This window comes from Lepus europaeus, chromosome 6 (assembly GCF_033115175.1).
Source record: "Lepus europaeus isolate LE1 chromosome 6, mLepTim1.pri, whole genome shotgun sequence".
Taxonomy (NCBI): Eukaryota; Metazoa; Chordata; class Mammalia; order Lagomorpha; family Leporidae; genus Lepus; species Lepus europaeus.
This window is the reverse complement of record NC_084832.1, coordinates 80310048-80326391: the sequence shown is the minus strand read 5'-3', so window position 1 is coordinate 80326391 and position 16344 is coordinate 80310048. Positions and strand designations below refer to the sequence as shown.

The following is a 16344-nucleotide window of genomic DNA, read 5'->3' as shown; positions in this document are numbered from 1 at the left end:
TACCAAAGCAATCCAAGGACAGACAATGCAGGGTTAATCTGATCAGGGGGCATTACCTGGCAGGTACAACACAAAGCCAAGTTCAAAGAAGGCATAGAGGGCTGGCGCTGCACTTCACTTGGTTAATCCTCTGCCTGCGGCGCTGGCATCCCAGGTGGGCACCAGGTTCTAGTCCTAGTTGCTCCTCTTCCAGTCCAGCTCTATGCTGTGGCCCCGGAAGGCAGTGGAGGATGGCCCAAGTCCTTGGGCCCCTGCACCCTCATGGGAGACCGGGAGGAGGCACCTGGCTCCTGGCTTCGGATCAGCGTAGCACCAGCCGTAGTGGCCATTTGGTGGGGTGAACCAACGGAAGGAAGACCTTTCTCTCTGTCTCTCTCTCACTGTCTAACTCTAAAAAGAAAAAAAACAAAGAAGGCATAGGTGCCAGTGAAAGCAGATTCCAGGTACCCAAACCAGGTAGGAAGGACTGCAAGGCCAACAGAAGTCACTGCAACAGGGAAGGAGCAGGGGGTGGAATAAAGGGATTGGCAAAGTATGACTCTGAGGAAGGGCACTGTAAGACAGCGTGGGCAATACACAGCTTCCTCGTGCAGGAGACTGTGGTATATAAGTTTAAGGACTCTAATGTGGAAAATCTGGGGAACTGACAAGGTACCAAATAAATGTTAATGACACGGTAGAAATGAAGGTCACCGAAGTTGAGGAACCAGGGAATTCGAAGATAGAGGTTTTAGTCACTTTGCTTTGAATGATTTACCTGTGACTGAATGTCAAGATTTTAAGTTCTCCAAGGACACAACACAATCTTGCATTCCATACAGTCCAGTGTTGATCACAAGATGTATGTTAGGGACTTGTTATATATAATTAAGTTGAAAGCCAAAGTTCAAACAGTAAAATCAAATAGGAGAAAAAGTGGCAATGGTCACATTATTGAAATAAGATTTAAGTGAAAGGCTCCAATTTATTTGTTCAATAGTTATTTGTGTGGTTTAGCTGATAAGCGTTCTGATAAAGAATTAAATTTTAATTTAACTTAAGATCAACAGCCAATAATCCCAATCTGGAGGAAGGGTGTGTGAGTTGTTTCAAGACTTGCGTTACTTTTATGTGGAAAACAAAGTAACAATTAGCGTTTTCAGGTCGTTAGTAGAGCTAAGTACATCCTATTTTACATAAGACAGAGGTCTTCAAAACTTGATTATAAATACTTTTTTACAGTGGCCCCAATTACACACTTTAGGATGTTTTGTTATTTAATCAAACTACAAGATTACTCTTTCAATAAAGAAAAAAAACCCTAAAATTTCATTGGTTTTACTGCTGAAGGCAATATACTTTTTAAATAGCTTTCCAGCATGTTTGTCTATTATTTTCTATGCTTGCTTCTATTTGTCTTCTCCTACTCAGCCTAATATTGAGAAAAAAAATAACTTTTTCTTCACATAATTAGTCCACTGAAGGATGCTGACTGCCAGCAGTAATAGTCCTAAGTCTCCAGGCAGCGAAGGAAGCTAAAAGGTTAAGCCACTGCGCACAACACTGCCATACCTATCTTCCTCTATCCTTGGAAAAGACTCCCGAAGACCTGGCGTTTTGCTGACGACCCAGAGAGGTCAAACTTACAAGGCAGCTGTTGTCAGTTTACCTCGGATAAAGCTGTATGCCTATATAAGGCTGTTCCTCCTTACCGCACTCCACAAGTATGGCAATAAAAAGGAGGTTATGCAAGTAATTACTGCATCTGGCGCTAAAACAGTTGAATCATGACAGCCATCAATTCTGTTACAGTTCCTGCATCTTCCAGTACTTACATGAAGCACTTGAAGCTTGCTTGCTCAATCAATTCTCTTTTCCTCTTACCGAAGATTGGAGAAGTCTGTGAGTCAATACAGATCAAAGCTAACGGATCCAATTCATTCATTTTTATGTAAATTAATATCTTCTGTTCCATATACTTTGAGATTCTGCAGTAAGCAGAACAGATGGGATCCCTGCTCTAGGAAGCATACTTTCTAAAAAGCAGAACCTACAATGCCTGCTTCCTTAAGAGCACCCTAAATAACCACAGGACAATTTATTATTGTAATGTACCATCACGAGCATTTCCTTTTTAAAAATAAAATCCTCAGAGATCAGAGTTGGGGTGCAACAGGTTAAGCTACCGCCTGTAATAATGGCATCCCATATGAGTCCTGGTTAGAGTCCCAGAAGCTCCACTTATGATCCAGCACCTTACTAATGCACCTGGGAAAGCAGAACATGGCCCAAGTATTTGTGCCCCCACCACCCATGTGGGAGACCCAGATGGAGTTCCAAGCTCTTGTCTTCAGCCAGGCCCAGCCCTGGCATTGGGGCCATTTCGGGAGTGAACCAGCAGATGGAAGATTAATCTCTCTTTCACTCTCTCTCTGGAACTCTGCCTTTCAAGTAAAAGTTTAAGAACTTTTTAAAAATCCTCTAATAATGTCCCATTAGACTAATATAAAAATAGCCATTTTTTTCTGAATCCAATCAAGCAAAGAAACTTACGTAGCCATAGATTTTTCTCTCACTTAGTACTTTGAGGGAAAGAAACAAGACAGGACAGCTAAAGGGGATTTGTTTGGTAAAACTTCCAGGCCTTGTCACAGGATCACCCTAGGCCTGTTTTCTACAGGCAAGATATATGCATTATGTTTTTCAACCAACACTACTTCATAAGTGGTGTGGAGTCTATGAAATTAGATCTCTCTATCAAAACCCAACAAGGTCTTTGAGAAACCTTGTTGGGTTTTGATAGGGAAGGTGGGCTTGTAAGGAACTGTGGTGCAATAAGCAAGAGGAAAGGCTAAACGGCTCTGCATAAAAATTTAAATGTATTTTGATTTTTGGAGGGCAATCAGAGAAAAAGAGATGGAGCAGGGAACAGTGCCAACTAGATTATATGAGCCTGGAGTTTTCCTTTGTTGGCGGCCAAATTCCATTTTAAGCATAGAGATACTTGCTTTTAAATGTTAACACTCATGGTACCCGCTACACTGTAAATCTCATTTGCTTCGTTTTCCCCCAAATCTTCCATAAAGTTCAAAGGCTTTGTGTGAACTCCTTTTTCCATTCTTTTCCAGCTCTTCCTGGACACATGTAATCCAACAACTGCTCTTCAAGCACCCAACTCGGTATGTCGTGGGTGTATCCAAAACTGACTGTGTTATCCTGCCTTCCCCACCTCTACCATAAGCTTTTTTTTTTTTTTTTTTTTTTTTGACAGGCAGAGTGGACAGTGAGAGAGAGACAGAGAGAAAGGTCTTCCTTTTTCCGTTGCTTCACCCCCCAATGGCCACTGTGGTCGGCGCACTGCGGCCGGCGCACCGCGCTGATCCAAAGCCAGGAGCCATGTGCTTCCCCTGGTCTCCCATGCGGGTGCAGGGCCCAAGCACTTGGGCCATCCTCCACTGCCTTCCCGGGCCACAGCAGAGAGCTGGACTGGAAGAGCAGCAACCAGGACAGAATCCGGCGCCCCGACTGGGACTAGAACCTGGGGTGACGGCGCCGCAGGCCGAGGATTAGCCTACTGAGCCTCGGCACCGTCCTATAAGCTATTTTTACTGCTCCTTCTTATATCCCCTTGCCCTCCACTCTCACTAATGTCATCATCACTAGAGGAACAACTAATATTTATTGAGCACTTGACTGTTCCAAGGGAATTACATGTGTAATTTCAGTTGATCCGCAAACACTAATAAACAGGTACTAGGATCATCTCCGAAATGGTAGGAAATTCAAACTCGGGACAGAAATCCTAAGGAAGGTGACAGAATTAGAATTCAGCCCCTGTTCTGACTCCAAAGCCAGCTTAACCTGTACACTGTACAGGCCAATGCCTCAAGTCAGAAAACCCAGGCACCATCCTTGTCTCATTAATCTTGTCCAGTCACTTACCTAGTCCAGTCTTCTAGCCATACCTCCTAAATGCCATATCACCTGTCCTGCCATTGCCTTCACACAGAAAGACAATTAGTATATACTAAGTCCTCCCTGCATACCACACACTATTCTAATATACATAATTTTGGGGGTTTCTTTTACATTTTAGTCCCTTGAGCCCTATGAGATGAAGAACCTACTGAACAAAGAGGTTGTACAGTAAATGACACAGCCAAGTTCAAACCCAAATATCTAAATAAAAAGCCCCTGAGGACTTAACCCCTAATTCTACCAACCTCTGACTTTGTCTCCCTACCTCCCACCTGGACGCCCATCCTCCCCCAGGTCACTGCAGATATCTTTCTGGAACGCAAATGTTATGATATTTCCTTGCTTAAAAATTAGCAGCTCTATATCACTGACTGGATGAGGTCCAAATTTCCTAATTCGTTATGCAAAATCCTCCATTTTTTCTGTTGAAGTCAGTTCAGTAAGCATTTGAGTGCCTGCTGTATGCAAGGCAAAATGCTAAGTCTGAAATGAGTAACACACCACCCCTGACTACTACTTCAACTCCAGACACTGTGTCCCTTGGTGAGGCTGGCCAAACACAGATTTCATAAAGCAACTCTTGACACATGCAGCTACTTGCAAGGGGCATGTATGTCAGTCCCTTGGCCTAGGCTGTACCTGGTAAAATCCCACACCAACCTGAAGAGTGCCCATGTGAGGCCTCCTCTAACAAATCCCAGGCAAACGCTCTATCTTCTAAGTTCCCACAGCACTTTGTTCAAGTTACTTTCGATAAGCAGTGGACCAGAGGTGAGGACCAGCTTCCAAATGAGTATGAGCAACTTCTGAGCAAGAACTGACCCTGCCATCAACGCCTGGCATGCAGTAGGCATTTTATCGGTGGTTTGAATGAATAATGAAAAATTCCAAAATTTCATGAAGAGAGGAACAAGATACAGAATTAAGAATGTTGACACACGGCGCCGCGCCTTGCGGCGCTGGCACACCGGGTTCTAGTCCCGGTCGGGGCGCCGGATTCTGTCCCGGTTGCCCCTCTTCCAGGCCAGCTCTCTGCTGTGGCCAGGGAGTGCAGTGGAGGATGGCCCAAGTTCTTGGGCCCTGCACCCCATGGGAGACCAGGAGAAGCACCTGGCTCCTGCCATCGGATCAGCGCGGTGCGCCGGCCGCAGCGGCCATTGGAGGGTGAACCAACGGCAAAAAGGAAGACCTTTCTCTCTGTCTCTCTCCCCGTCCACTCTGCCTTAAAATAAATAAATAAATAGAATGTTGACACACAAGTGGGCCAAATAAAGAGAAACGTTATTCTACTTTGGCTCTGACTTGGCCTAGATTTTATCCCTATGGGAAAACTCACATATGAGAGTTGGACAAGCTAAAAAGGCCAAACTTTGTTATTCCTGGCTCAACAAAGCTCTGACAGGCCCAACAGGATACTAGATCCCTCCTCCCCCTTCCTCCTTTACCTGCCAAAGTCCTCTTTCCAAAGAGCTGTGGGGGTGGGAAACAAATCTTTCAAAGTGCATTAAAATTGATCCACTGCTATCCAACTGCATCAGTGCTGTGTCACAGTGTGTGCAACAGAAAAATCAAAATCTTTCCTGGGAAGAAGGCCAGTTTGCAAGTAAGTACTATTGCCTCAAGAATGTGAAATTCCTAGTGAGGCCAGCTCCAATAAACTGGAGCTCACAACTGTTCCTCCTGCCCTAAGACCACTTTTCTTTCAGCTTCGTTTCTGATTCTTGTGATTTAAAAAAAAAGAAAGGCAAATCTATACAGGGAAGCCCATGCATGAATGTACTTTAACTCTGGGCAAATCCAAAAGTCAGGATCCATAACTGAAATACAAGAAGAAACCCTACATCTAAGTTAGAAGTAGTTGTCTAAGACGTGGCATAAAAACAGAGGGATGTGTTTCCTGAATGCCCCATGTTGCTTTGTATGCAATGCTTCCAAATCAAGATCCGTATTTTGAAATTACCCCCAGGAGTTCGTCTCCAGTCTGAAAGGAAAGGTGAGGATTCCTGGGCAACAGGCTGGGGCCGATGTTCCTCCACCGCTTTCCAGGGGCACGAAATCCGACGGGGAAGCAGCTGGAGCCACACTCATTCCCAACACACACGCGAAATTAAAAAAAACAACAAAAAACAAAAAAACAAAAAACTCACCACCACCTCTGGTCTCCCCTAACGAGCAAACGACGCAAAGATCCGCACCGCGGTGGCCGGAACCACCCAATGCCAAAACCCCGGGCCGCCCGCCTTCCACTCGCCAGCCGGGCGCCGGACGCCGGGCGCCAGGCGCCGGGCAGCCGTCCCCTCCTCCCCGGACCAGCCCGGCCAGCCCCGCACTCGGCTCCGCGCTGGCCCCGCAGCCCAGGCGAGCAAACGGAGCCGAGGAGCACGGCGGCTCGAGCGCGGGCTGCGGCGCTGCCCCACACCCCGCACCTGAGGCGGCTGCCGGCAGCCGGCGAAGAGGGCGCACGGCGAGGAGGGCAAGGCAAAGTTACTCACTGGGAAAGCGCGGCTGCCCGGGGCGCGCACGGGCTCCCGGCGCCGCAGCCAGGCGCCAGCTCCCGCTCTCCGCGGCCCGCCGAGGGAGCCGGGAGTCGGCCAAGCTCCGCTCCTCCGGGAATCGCCGCCGCCGCAGTCGCGGGTTTCCTGGCAAGAAGCAAACTCTGGCCAAGACTTCACTTCTCAACCGCCCCTGCTGCCTTCCCGGGGGCGAGCGCCGGGCTGAGCGGCCCAACCCGACACGCAGCTGGGCCAATCAGCGGCGGCACAGGGCGGGGAGGGGGCGGCTCAGAGGCGGATCCACCTATCAGAGAACGCAGGGGGCGGGCCAGGAGGGGCCGTCACTCCCAGGTTAGAGTGAACCTACTCCGCCCCTCGCCCCTCTCCTTCCCCCACCCGCCTGGGGCTGCCCCTGCCGCTCGCCTGATTCCTCTGAGGAAGGCGCTCGGCAAGTGTGTGAGCCAGCGTCGGGCAGCCGCGGGGACAGCGGGACAGCTGAGCCGGGGACGCACGGAGCGGGGTGGGGGGAGGTCGAGGGGAACAGGTGGCGCGGGAGAGCAGGCGTGTAGGTGTGCTGGGCGAGAGGACAGCCGGGGTAGAGGGCAGCGACCGGGGCTGGCCGGCGTTAGAGAGGTTGCGGGAGCCGGGGGGGAGCAGCGGGGAGCAGCACTGAACACTCGGAGAGAGGAAGGGGCCGGAGAGGGAACCCCGCCGGGGAAAGGCTGCCGAAGCGGGGTAGGGGACGCCTGGGAACAAAGATGAGAGGGAGGTTCCCGGGGGGTGGGGGCAGAAGGGATAAAGAAAAGGGTAGAAGGGAGGTGCATGGCCGGGGCAAGGAAAGGACGGGGTGGGTGAGTGTGCTCCCAAACTCCCACTTCTCTCCTAAGGAAAACGGCAAACGCTTGTCCTGCGTCCCAGGGGAGACGCGCAGCTGCAAGATCCCCACTGAGTAGTGTCTTGAAGCACCGTGTTCTGTTAACGAGACTCAGCCCCTCCTATTTAAGGACTGTATGGCCCAAGCCTGTGGTCCCACGAGAGGTTGGGTTCCCGGGACGCCACAGGGTTCCAGACGAGTGTAGCAGGCCGGACTCGGGTCCCAAGAAGGGAGGTGATGTGGGGGCGGCAGGTAAGGCCCTGCCCCCTCCGGCAGCAGTTGGGGGGACGGGACCAAAGGTGGAGCTCGGGCGCACGCACGGTGACCGGGGCCTCCGGGTGCGACGCCTGCGGGCCCTTCACCGCCCTCCTCCCGGCTCGCCCCGCACGCCGCCAGGCTGGGGGTGCGCCAGGTGAGCGGCTCGGGCCCGGCGCCACCGCCCTCCTCGCGCCGGGGGCGGGGCCGGGGGCGGAGCCTCCACGCCCCGCCCAGCGCCCGGACCCTGCCGCGCCGCTGCGGCTCCTCCTCCCTCCTTCCGTCGCCGCCTCCTTCCGTCCGTCGTTCCTTCCTTCCTGCCTCAGCCGCTCAGCTCGCGGCATGGGGCAGAGCCTCCGATCGGCCAGCACCACCTGAGGATCCTGGAACCGGCGCCCGCGATGGAGGACGACCAGGAGCTGGAGAGGTAACGGCCGAGGAGGCGGGCGGGGCGGGCGGAGTAGGCCGCGCCCAGGCAGGGGAGCGGGCGGTACCCGGCACGCGGCCCGGCCCGGGCCTAACCTCCGCGGCCCTGCCGAGCAGCAGGGGCCCGACCCGGGGCGCTGAGAGAGGGAGCGGGGCCCGACGGGGAGGAGAAGGGAGGAGTCGTGGATGTGTTTGAATAGAGGCGCTCCGAGGGACAGTAGTTCTCGAGGAGGGCGGACCAGTTGGCAGAGCAGAGTTGGGTCCCCAAACTGCCCAGCCCCGTTAGAACAGCGGCGTATTCAGTCAGGGTTAAGCCCCCGTCACTACCGCTCTCCTTCCTCCTCCGTGCAGACTGTTAGCCGTGTAGCCCTGCCTCGAAGCGCTGAGTTCTGTTTCTCCCTCCCGCTGTACTGTTTGAGCTCTTCCGTTTCCTAGCTTCCTTACCTCTTGCAAGTAGAAGCCATAGTTGGGCCTGCACATTGATAATCTGTAGTCTCTATTTATATGCTGGAGCAATCTTGTGTTTTTCTACACCTTCAACTCCCTTTTCCTCTTCCAGCAGGGCTCACCCTATGCTATATCCCTTTCTTGTGATTCTTCCAAAAGAAATGTCTTTGCAGACACTTAAGTGTATGTTTTTCTAAGAAGATGCTCCTTGTGGCCCACGTGGATAATTAATGGAGCAGGGAGAAACTGGAGTCAGCAAATTAAATATTCATTGGTAGAAGTGGTGAAGGCAGAAAAGGGAGAGGCTGACAGTTCTGTGTGTAATTGCTGTGGCTTAGAGTAATGATGTGTGGCAATTGTGATATATAGTAAATGAAAACAAAAGCTAGTTACAATATTCAGTATGATCTCACTTTTATAAAAAATATGTGTGTAGAAAAATGTCTGGATTGAAGACCTCAATGGCTGAAGGCGAGAGGAAGACAGCCCTGGAAATGGTCCAGGCAGCTGGAACAGATAGACACTGTGTGACATTTGTTTTGCACGAGGAGGACCATACCCTAGGAAATTCTCTGCGTTACATGATCATGAAGAACCCGGAAGTGGAATTTTGTGGTTACACTACGACCCATCCTTCAGAGAGCAAAATTAATTTGCGCATTCAGACTCGAGGTGCTCTTCCAGCTGTTGAGCCATTTCAGAGAGGGCTGAATGAGCTCATGAATGTCTGCCAACATGTGCTTGACAAGTTTGAGGCCAGCATAAAGCACTATAAGGATCAAAAAGCAAGCAGAAGTGAATCCACATTCTAGTCCCTTGTGCAGGATACAAGGAGGACTAATCTCTGGGATACTCTTCTTCATGATTGTGCAGAACCCAGAATTAGAAGCTTGTGATTACAACAACCTGCTCTATCTTTCCAAAAAATGTGGTTCTAGCTGTTGACCCATTCATCACAGCTGTTGGAATCCCCGAAAGAACCTTTGTATTCTCCTAATAAATTCCCTCTTTTATTGAAACTATTTTTGAGTGGTTTCTGTTCCTTGCAACATCCTCAAGGATGACATTATTTGCTTGCAATAGAGCCAACATTGAAAGTGATAAAACAGAGAGAATAACGCACCCAAAATAGTGGTTTCATCATGGGAATCAAAAGGAGTATACATTCCTGACTGTGATTGGGGTGGTGAGGGAAAAGAAGAGATGGAATAGACCATTACGCAGATAGACCCGTGGGTTTCAAAAGAAAGAAGGTCAGGATGTGGACTTGACTTCTTAGATTTTTTACTGATGAAAGAGTTGTATCCTTTTCTCTTAGGGGATTGGGTAAGGTTAGGGAATAATTTGAAAGAATTTTGAGAGTTCTGGTTTCACATGAGGGTATTAGGAGATATCCAGCTCCATCTTTGTACCATCTATAGAATAATTGTTTACTGCCTGAGGAGAAACTTGGAATGAGCAAATTACATTTTTAGTCTTTAAGTAGGTATCCAGCTGTAGCCTAGGGTCATATAGAAGAAACACTATTTGAGAAAAAGGACATAGAGGGAAAATACCATGTGGAGAAAATGACTTACTTGGAAAACTTGAAATATTAGTGAAATCACATCTAAGAGCCGTTGTATCTGTCTACATCTTCAACATCTTTCATACCAGTCATACCAGAACTTCCCTCTTCATTTATCCTAAATACCTGTCAACACTAGAGCCTGAGCACCCCCACACCCCAGTGCACTGTGCTTTGGGGCCTTAGTTGATGCTATTTATTCATGTGATCCTGGGACCTAGCACAACACTGGACAGCAGGTGGACACTTAGTAAATATGAGATGAATCCATGTAGGTAGTTATGGCATGTTAGCTTTTCAGTAACTCTTTAAAGATATTTATTTATAGATCTCCTGGTTTGTACCTTGGGGATAGGTATAATAGTGAGTGAGACACAATAAGTGTTGCATAAGAGGAACAATATTTTTAAAAAGTTGTAATTCTGGGGAAGAAAATACAATATCAAGATAGAAAGCATGAGAGAGAATTTTGCTTTAGGTATGGAAGTCAGGGAAGCTCTTCCCAAGATTACAGGAAGAGAAGGCTCTCATGATGGAAATTAACATTGTGAGGGAATAGCATGTACAGAGGCCCTGAAGCAGAAAACTAGTGGTCTGGGGAACTGAAGGTATTGAAGGAAGATTTGATTGTAGGCAAGTAGGCAAGGATAAGGCCTATTCTCTGGACTGATGGGAGAAAGAGCTGGTGTGATTATAGTGAGGGGAAATGAATTATAGAGTGGTCAGATTAATGCAAAGACAAAACTGTAAGTTGAAGCAGCCTGGTACGATTAGAAGCCAATTATGGGGGAAAGAGTAGAATTTGGAACTGAATTGGTTGGCTTCAGGGATTGGATATGGAAGATGAGAAAATAGAAAGATGACTTACTGAGGTTAGGGCCCTAATTACTGAAATGAGAATGCTCAAAGAGGCAAAAAGGATGGGAGGCGGGAAAAATGATAGGTGATCAAATTTCTGCTTTGAACTCCAGAGGTTGTATTTATGTGAATTGAAGGTCAAGGAAGAGATCTAAGCTGGAGATAAGCTTGGTGAGTCTTTGCCATAAAGAAGATGATAATCAATAAAAAATGAGAGAGACAGAGAAGTAGGCCCAGGACCAAGCACTTGAACAACCTCAGTATTAAAGTTTGGATAAATAAAGGCAACTGGTGAGGTGGTAGGAAAATGCAGAAAGTTAAGAGTTGTGGAAGAGTTTCCAAGAGGGGAGAGTGATGTTGGATGAGTCAGTTGAGCACAAAAAATAGTTGGAGTTAAGGTGGAGGTCACTGGAGGATGGACAGGGTTAGGGTTAATTTAGTGCCAGAGGGGAGTAAACACTCCTTCTCCAGAGGAATTGCTTAGTTTGAGGCTTTGCAGCCAGGGAAAAATTATAGAGGATAGTGGAGAGGTAGATTTGGGTAATAGCAGGGATGAGGAAAGATCAAAAATATGGAGCAAGGAGGTAGAATATTTTCCTAGGGCAATGTAGATTCTGGAAAACCAATGTCAGTATACAGGCATTAGCACTTAAAGATGCAAGGACACCCAAAAGTGTGAAGTAGAAAAGGAACAAAAACTTTTTTGCCACTTCCAAAATTTTGCCTATGGTTGGACCTGTAGAAATAGTAAACAGGATTCTTTGTCTGCAGTTTTAATTTCTTTGAACCAAAGCCTGTCAGGAGATGGAAACAAAATCCAATTAGTGAACACAGAATGATCTTAGCAGAATGAACTAATAAAGAATATACATGGAAAGTGCACCGACAAGTGACTACCTACCACATTTGGTCACGCCTAAAACGGTTTATTGTCATTGATCATGTGGCATGTGGTCTTGAATCGGGTAGCCTTGAACACAGGTTCATATAAAATACCTTCAGATGGCAGATGGACCAAGGGAGGAAACAGGACAGGATAGCCAAGTGTCCCACATATGTGAAAGGAATCATTGTGTGAAGTCTAGGAATCGAGGGAAATCTCACTTTGTCTACACAAGGATGAGGGAAAAGGATGTATTGTATATTCTGTGAGAAAATATCTTGGTCATGTGTCTGATTTACTCTCTTACTAGCATTTCACAAAAATTATTCAAGGTCAGAAATTCTGTTCAGCTGTGAATTACGATGCTTTTTAAAGAGCCAATTATTCAACAATATGATTACATACCAAAGGCTTTTAATACCTAATTCTGAGTACTTACCTAGCACTTTCCATTTTCAAAGCACTTTAAAAACTAATTATTTATAAATTGCATATAGCTATAACATCTAAGTGTTCTAAATTAATAGACATAACACACAGGTTCCTACAAAATCTCTGTAGAGATGAAAAGGTGTCTACATAAAAAATGACTCAGTCAGTACTAATCAAAGTGTGTTTTGCATTTCAAGAAATACGAAAGCATATTAAGTTGTTTCCCACTTTTTCTGTTTCCCTTATTTGTTAATATTACAGTCTCCAGATCACTGGACAAAAGTCATCTTTTAGGTTAGCATAATTTAGAGTTGGGGGCAATCTTTGTGCCACCTTCAAAATGAGCTCCTAGAAGTTTACCCAAATCTACCTGTCTGCTTTGAAGTATTTGTAAAGGCCTGCAGTTCCAGACCTTTTCCATTCAAATTCTCAATGCTGATTTTCATTTTGCTACTTTTAAACTTCATAATCTGCTGCTATAGTTACTGTGTGGTTCTGTATTTTTTTCAGAATGCAATTCAAGAGTTGTACGTATGAAGAAAACAAATTGTATTTACAGCGAAGTTGCCTAATGTACTGTACAGAGGATTATGACTGGATGTACAATGGAATAGATGAGAGATGATTGAAGAATTGATTGTAATGAGCTCCCACTATGCCAGTCACTGTCTTGGCACTGAGGATAGCAAACCAGATAGGCACAGTCTGCCTGTTAGTAACTCACAGACTTAGAAAGTTGGCATAAAATTGTGTTGCAGGGTAAATGATTTCCTCTTTCCCAGAATAAAGGAGCTATTAATGGTGCTTGAACTAAGAAGTGTCATAAGTTTAGGTTTTTTGACCCATGCTTACGCAGAAAGGATGATTGGAAGGAAACACAGGAGGACAGCAGGGAGTTAGGTTGCATTTGGAATAATCCAGCTGTAATGAAAGGAAGGTATAATTGTAGCAATGGAGATAAAGGATGAACACAAAACACTGCTGAAAAATAAGTAACTTAAGAGTCAGATTCTGTATAGAATTAAAGGTGAGAGAAGGGTTGAAAATGACCCCAAAATTCTTGGGAGCCCCATATCCATGTTCATTTACCCCTTTATTTCCCTGCCATTCCCTCAGACCAAAAAGTACACCAGTATTTACTATCTCCTTTCCCCTACAGCCTGTTCCTACTTAGGAGAGTCAGTGGAAATGGGAGCTGTAGTCAGGAATAGAACTCAAGTACTCTCAATAGGATATGGGCATCTTAACCCTAGGCCAAATGTCTACCCCTGTTCTGTAATATTGACCAAGTACTATATGCAGACACAGTTTAGGGACTAGGAATACAAGGAACATGTTGGCTCACATGCGGTTTATTTTCTAATAGCAAAGACAGAAAATAAAGAAACATGGATACATATATAATCTAATTTTAGTTAATCTAAAAAGAGGAAGTGAAAGAATGATAGCAGTAAGAAATTGAACAATTAAGGCTGTGTCATTTTTATTTATTTATCAGAGAGGCAGAGAGAGAGAGAGGTCTTCCATCTGCTGGTTCACTTGCCAGGTGGCCACAATGGCCAGAGCTGCGCCAATCAAACCAGGAGCAAAGAGCTTCTTGTCTACAACACAGCTGCAGGGCCCCAAGGACTTGGGCCATCTCCCACTGCTTTCCCAGGCCATAGCAGAGAGCTGGATCAGAAGTGGAGCAGCTGGGACTTGAACTGGCGCCCATATGGGATGCCAGCACCACAGCACCATCTCCAAGGCTGATTCATTTAAGCAGAGAAAGGGAGACCAAAATCAAGAGAGTGAAGCCTAGAATTTTAAAAAGAAACCTTAATATTATGATACTTTTGAAAGAACTGTGCAGTTTAAATTTGTGTCTGTGTATGTGTGTATGTTGTTTTTTGTTTTGTTTTGTTTTGTTTTGTTTTTGACTGGCTGAGTTAGAAAGTTCTTCCTCTTCCATTGGTTCACCCCCCAAATGGCCACCACGGCCTGTGCTGTGCCAATCTGAAGCCAGGAGCTTCCTCCTCCTGGTCTCCCATGTGAGTGCAGGGCTCAAGCACTTGGGCCATCCTCCACTGCCTTACCGGGTCACAGCAGAGAGCTGGCCTGGAAAAGAGGCAACTGGGATAGAATCCGGCGCCCCGACAGCGACTAGAACTGGGGTACCGGCACCACAGGCGGAGGATTTGCCTATTGAGCTGCGGCGCCAGCCATGTGTATGGTTTTTATTAGCGCCTAAATGTGTGTTGCTTTTAATCTATGTGTGTATTTTTTAAAAATTTATTTGAGGGGCCGACTCCCTGGCGTAGTAGATTAATCCTCTGCCTGTGGCACCAGCATCCCATATGGGCGCTGGTTCTAGTCCCAGCTGCCCCTCTTTTAATCCAGCTCTCTTGCTATGGCCTGGGAAAGCAGTGGAAGATGGCCCAGTGTTTGGGTCCCTGCACCTGCATGGGAGACCGGGAAGAAGCAGCTGGCCACTGCTTCGGATTGGCACAGTTCTGGCCATTGCGGCCATTTGGGGAGTGAACCAACAGAAGGAAGACATTTCTCTCTGTCTCTCCCTCTCACTGTCTGTAACTCTACCTCTCAAATAAATAAGTAAAATCTTTATAATTTTTTTAAAGATCTTTAATCTTTTAAAAAATTATTTGAAAGGCAGAAAGAGACAAAAAAAAAAAAAAAAAAAGATCTTGTATCTACTGGTTCACTCCTGAAGTAGCCACAACAGCTGATGCTGGGTCAGGCCCAAGCCAAGAGTCTAGAGATCCATCTGCGTCTCCTATACATGGGTCATGGCCCCAAGTACTTGAACTATCATATGCTGCTTTCCCAGGCACATTAGAAGAAGCTGAGTAGATGGGATTCAAACCAGCATTCCAACATAGGATGCTGGTGTTAAATGTAGTGGCTTAACCCGTTGTACCACAATGCCAGCCCCTAGAGAGGGATGTTTTAACTGTTAATTTAGATAACATATTCAAAGTGCTTTAGGATAGTGCCTGACATGTGTAGCATATTCTCAATCAATGTGAACAATTAATGTTATGAATCTGTTAAGCAAGCTGATTTGGTCGTATTTCTTGGTGTAAATTTTGAAGCAAAAAAACCTTAATGGCCTTCTGGGGCTTTTTAGCCAAAGACAGCACTTTTCTGCAAATCTGAGGTTACCAGTCTGTTACAGATTTTGAGTAAATATTTTAAAATAGCATTCCTATTAATAGAATAGAGATAAAAGTGAAAGATAAATGGATTGTGTTTCTCTTCTTTTCAAAAATAAACCAAGAATCTGATGGAACATTCCTAATCCTTCCCAAGCTTCAAGATGAAGATTAAGAAGAAGGAAAAGCAAATCTAGCAGATGGATACCTGTTTTGGTGCCAGGTATCTAGAATATTGGTCAGAGGCCAGGGCTCATTCTGGGTTGGTGAGCCTAAAACTGCTTAATATAGACTTTATTGATATTTTATCTAATAATACCATTCTTCAGTAAATTCTCTGTATGTTAGCATATGTCAAAAAAGAAAACCTATGTGGGTGCATTTCTAAGTTTTTGCTTCCTGACTTAGGTAAAACCTCAAAAAAAAAGAAAAAGAAAAATATAGAAAATACCTTGGCCGGCGCCATGGCTTAACAGGCTAATCCTCTGCCTTGCAGCGCCAGCACACCGGGTTCTAGTCCCGGTCAGGGCGCCGGATTCTGTCCTGGTTGCCCCTCTTCCAGGCCAGCTCTCTGCTATGGCCCGGGAAGGCAGTGGAGGATGGCCCAAGTCCTTGGGTCCTGCCCCCGCATGGGAGACCAGGAGAAGCACCTGGCTCCTGGCTTCGGATCAGCGAGATGCACTGGCCGCAGCGGCCATTGGAGGGTGAACCAACAGCAAAAAGGAAGACCTTTCTCTCTGTCTCTCACTATCCACTCTGCCTGTCAAAAAAAAGAAAAGAAAAATATAGAAAATACCTCAACCAATTCTATTAAAAGGACTCTAAGAGAAAGTCAAATTGCCTGGAGCATCTAATCAGGCAGAGTCTGGACCACCTGGCTTAAATAGCAGTTTGGGGTTGGGTTTTTGTTTTTATTTCAAGGGTAGGAAAGACTTATCTTTTCCCTAGAGACCTTTCTTTGAAGGCAGCGTCATATAGAGGCAAAGGTAGGGACTGAATTT

At 46.4% G+C, this 16344-nt stretch overlaps 3 protein-coding genes across 4 annotated transcripts in view; 2 read left to right on the top strand and 1 right to left on the bottom strand.

Annotated features, from left to right (window-relative positions):
* LNX2 (ligand of numb-protein X 2) overlaps positions 1–6654 on the bottom strand; it is a 96428-nt gene extending 89774 nt beyond the window's left edge. Inside the window, exon 1 of one of the 2 annotated variants that reach the window (XM_062194438.1) lies at positions 6450–6654. The gene's annotated coding sequence lies outside the window, so the exon portion shown is untranslated. Of the gene's footprint in view, positions 1–6383; positions 6401–6449 lie in introns of those variants that run through there. The other variant, XM_062194441.1, reaches the window with a different exon arrangement.
* Positions 6655–7920: 1266 nt separating this feature from the next.
* Positions 7921–16344, top strand: part of LOC133761728 (protein POLR1D-like) — a 52054-nt gene continuing 43630 nt past the window's right edge. The window contains exon 1 of the mRNA XM_062194437.1: positions 7921–8005. Within this exon, the coding sequence (XP_062050421.1) occupies positions 7980–8005 (26 nt within the window). The 5' untranslated portion in view covers positions 7921–7979. The remainder of the gene's footprint in view (positions 8006–16344) is intronic.
* LOC133761727 (DNA-directed RNA polymerases I and III subunit RPAC2) lies at positions 7922–9473 on the top strand. The gene is made up of 2 exons (XM_062194436.1): positions 7922–8005; positions 8888–9473. Exons 1-2 carry the CDS (start codon positions 7980–7982, stop codon positions 9261–9263), a joined length of 402 nt encoding a protein of 133 aa, XP_062050420.1. The 5' UTR covers positions 7922–7979; the 3' UTR covers positions 9264–9473.

Coding starts and splice junctions, on each gene's coding strand:
- LOC133761727 (XM_062194436.1), top strand. CDS start 7,980: ATGGAGGACGACCAGGAGCTGGAGAG. Junction 8,006..8,887: donor GACGACCAGGAGCTGGAGAG/GTAACGGCCGAG, acceptor ATATGTGTGTAG/AAAAATGTCTGGATTGAAGA.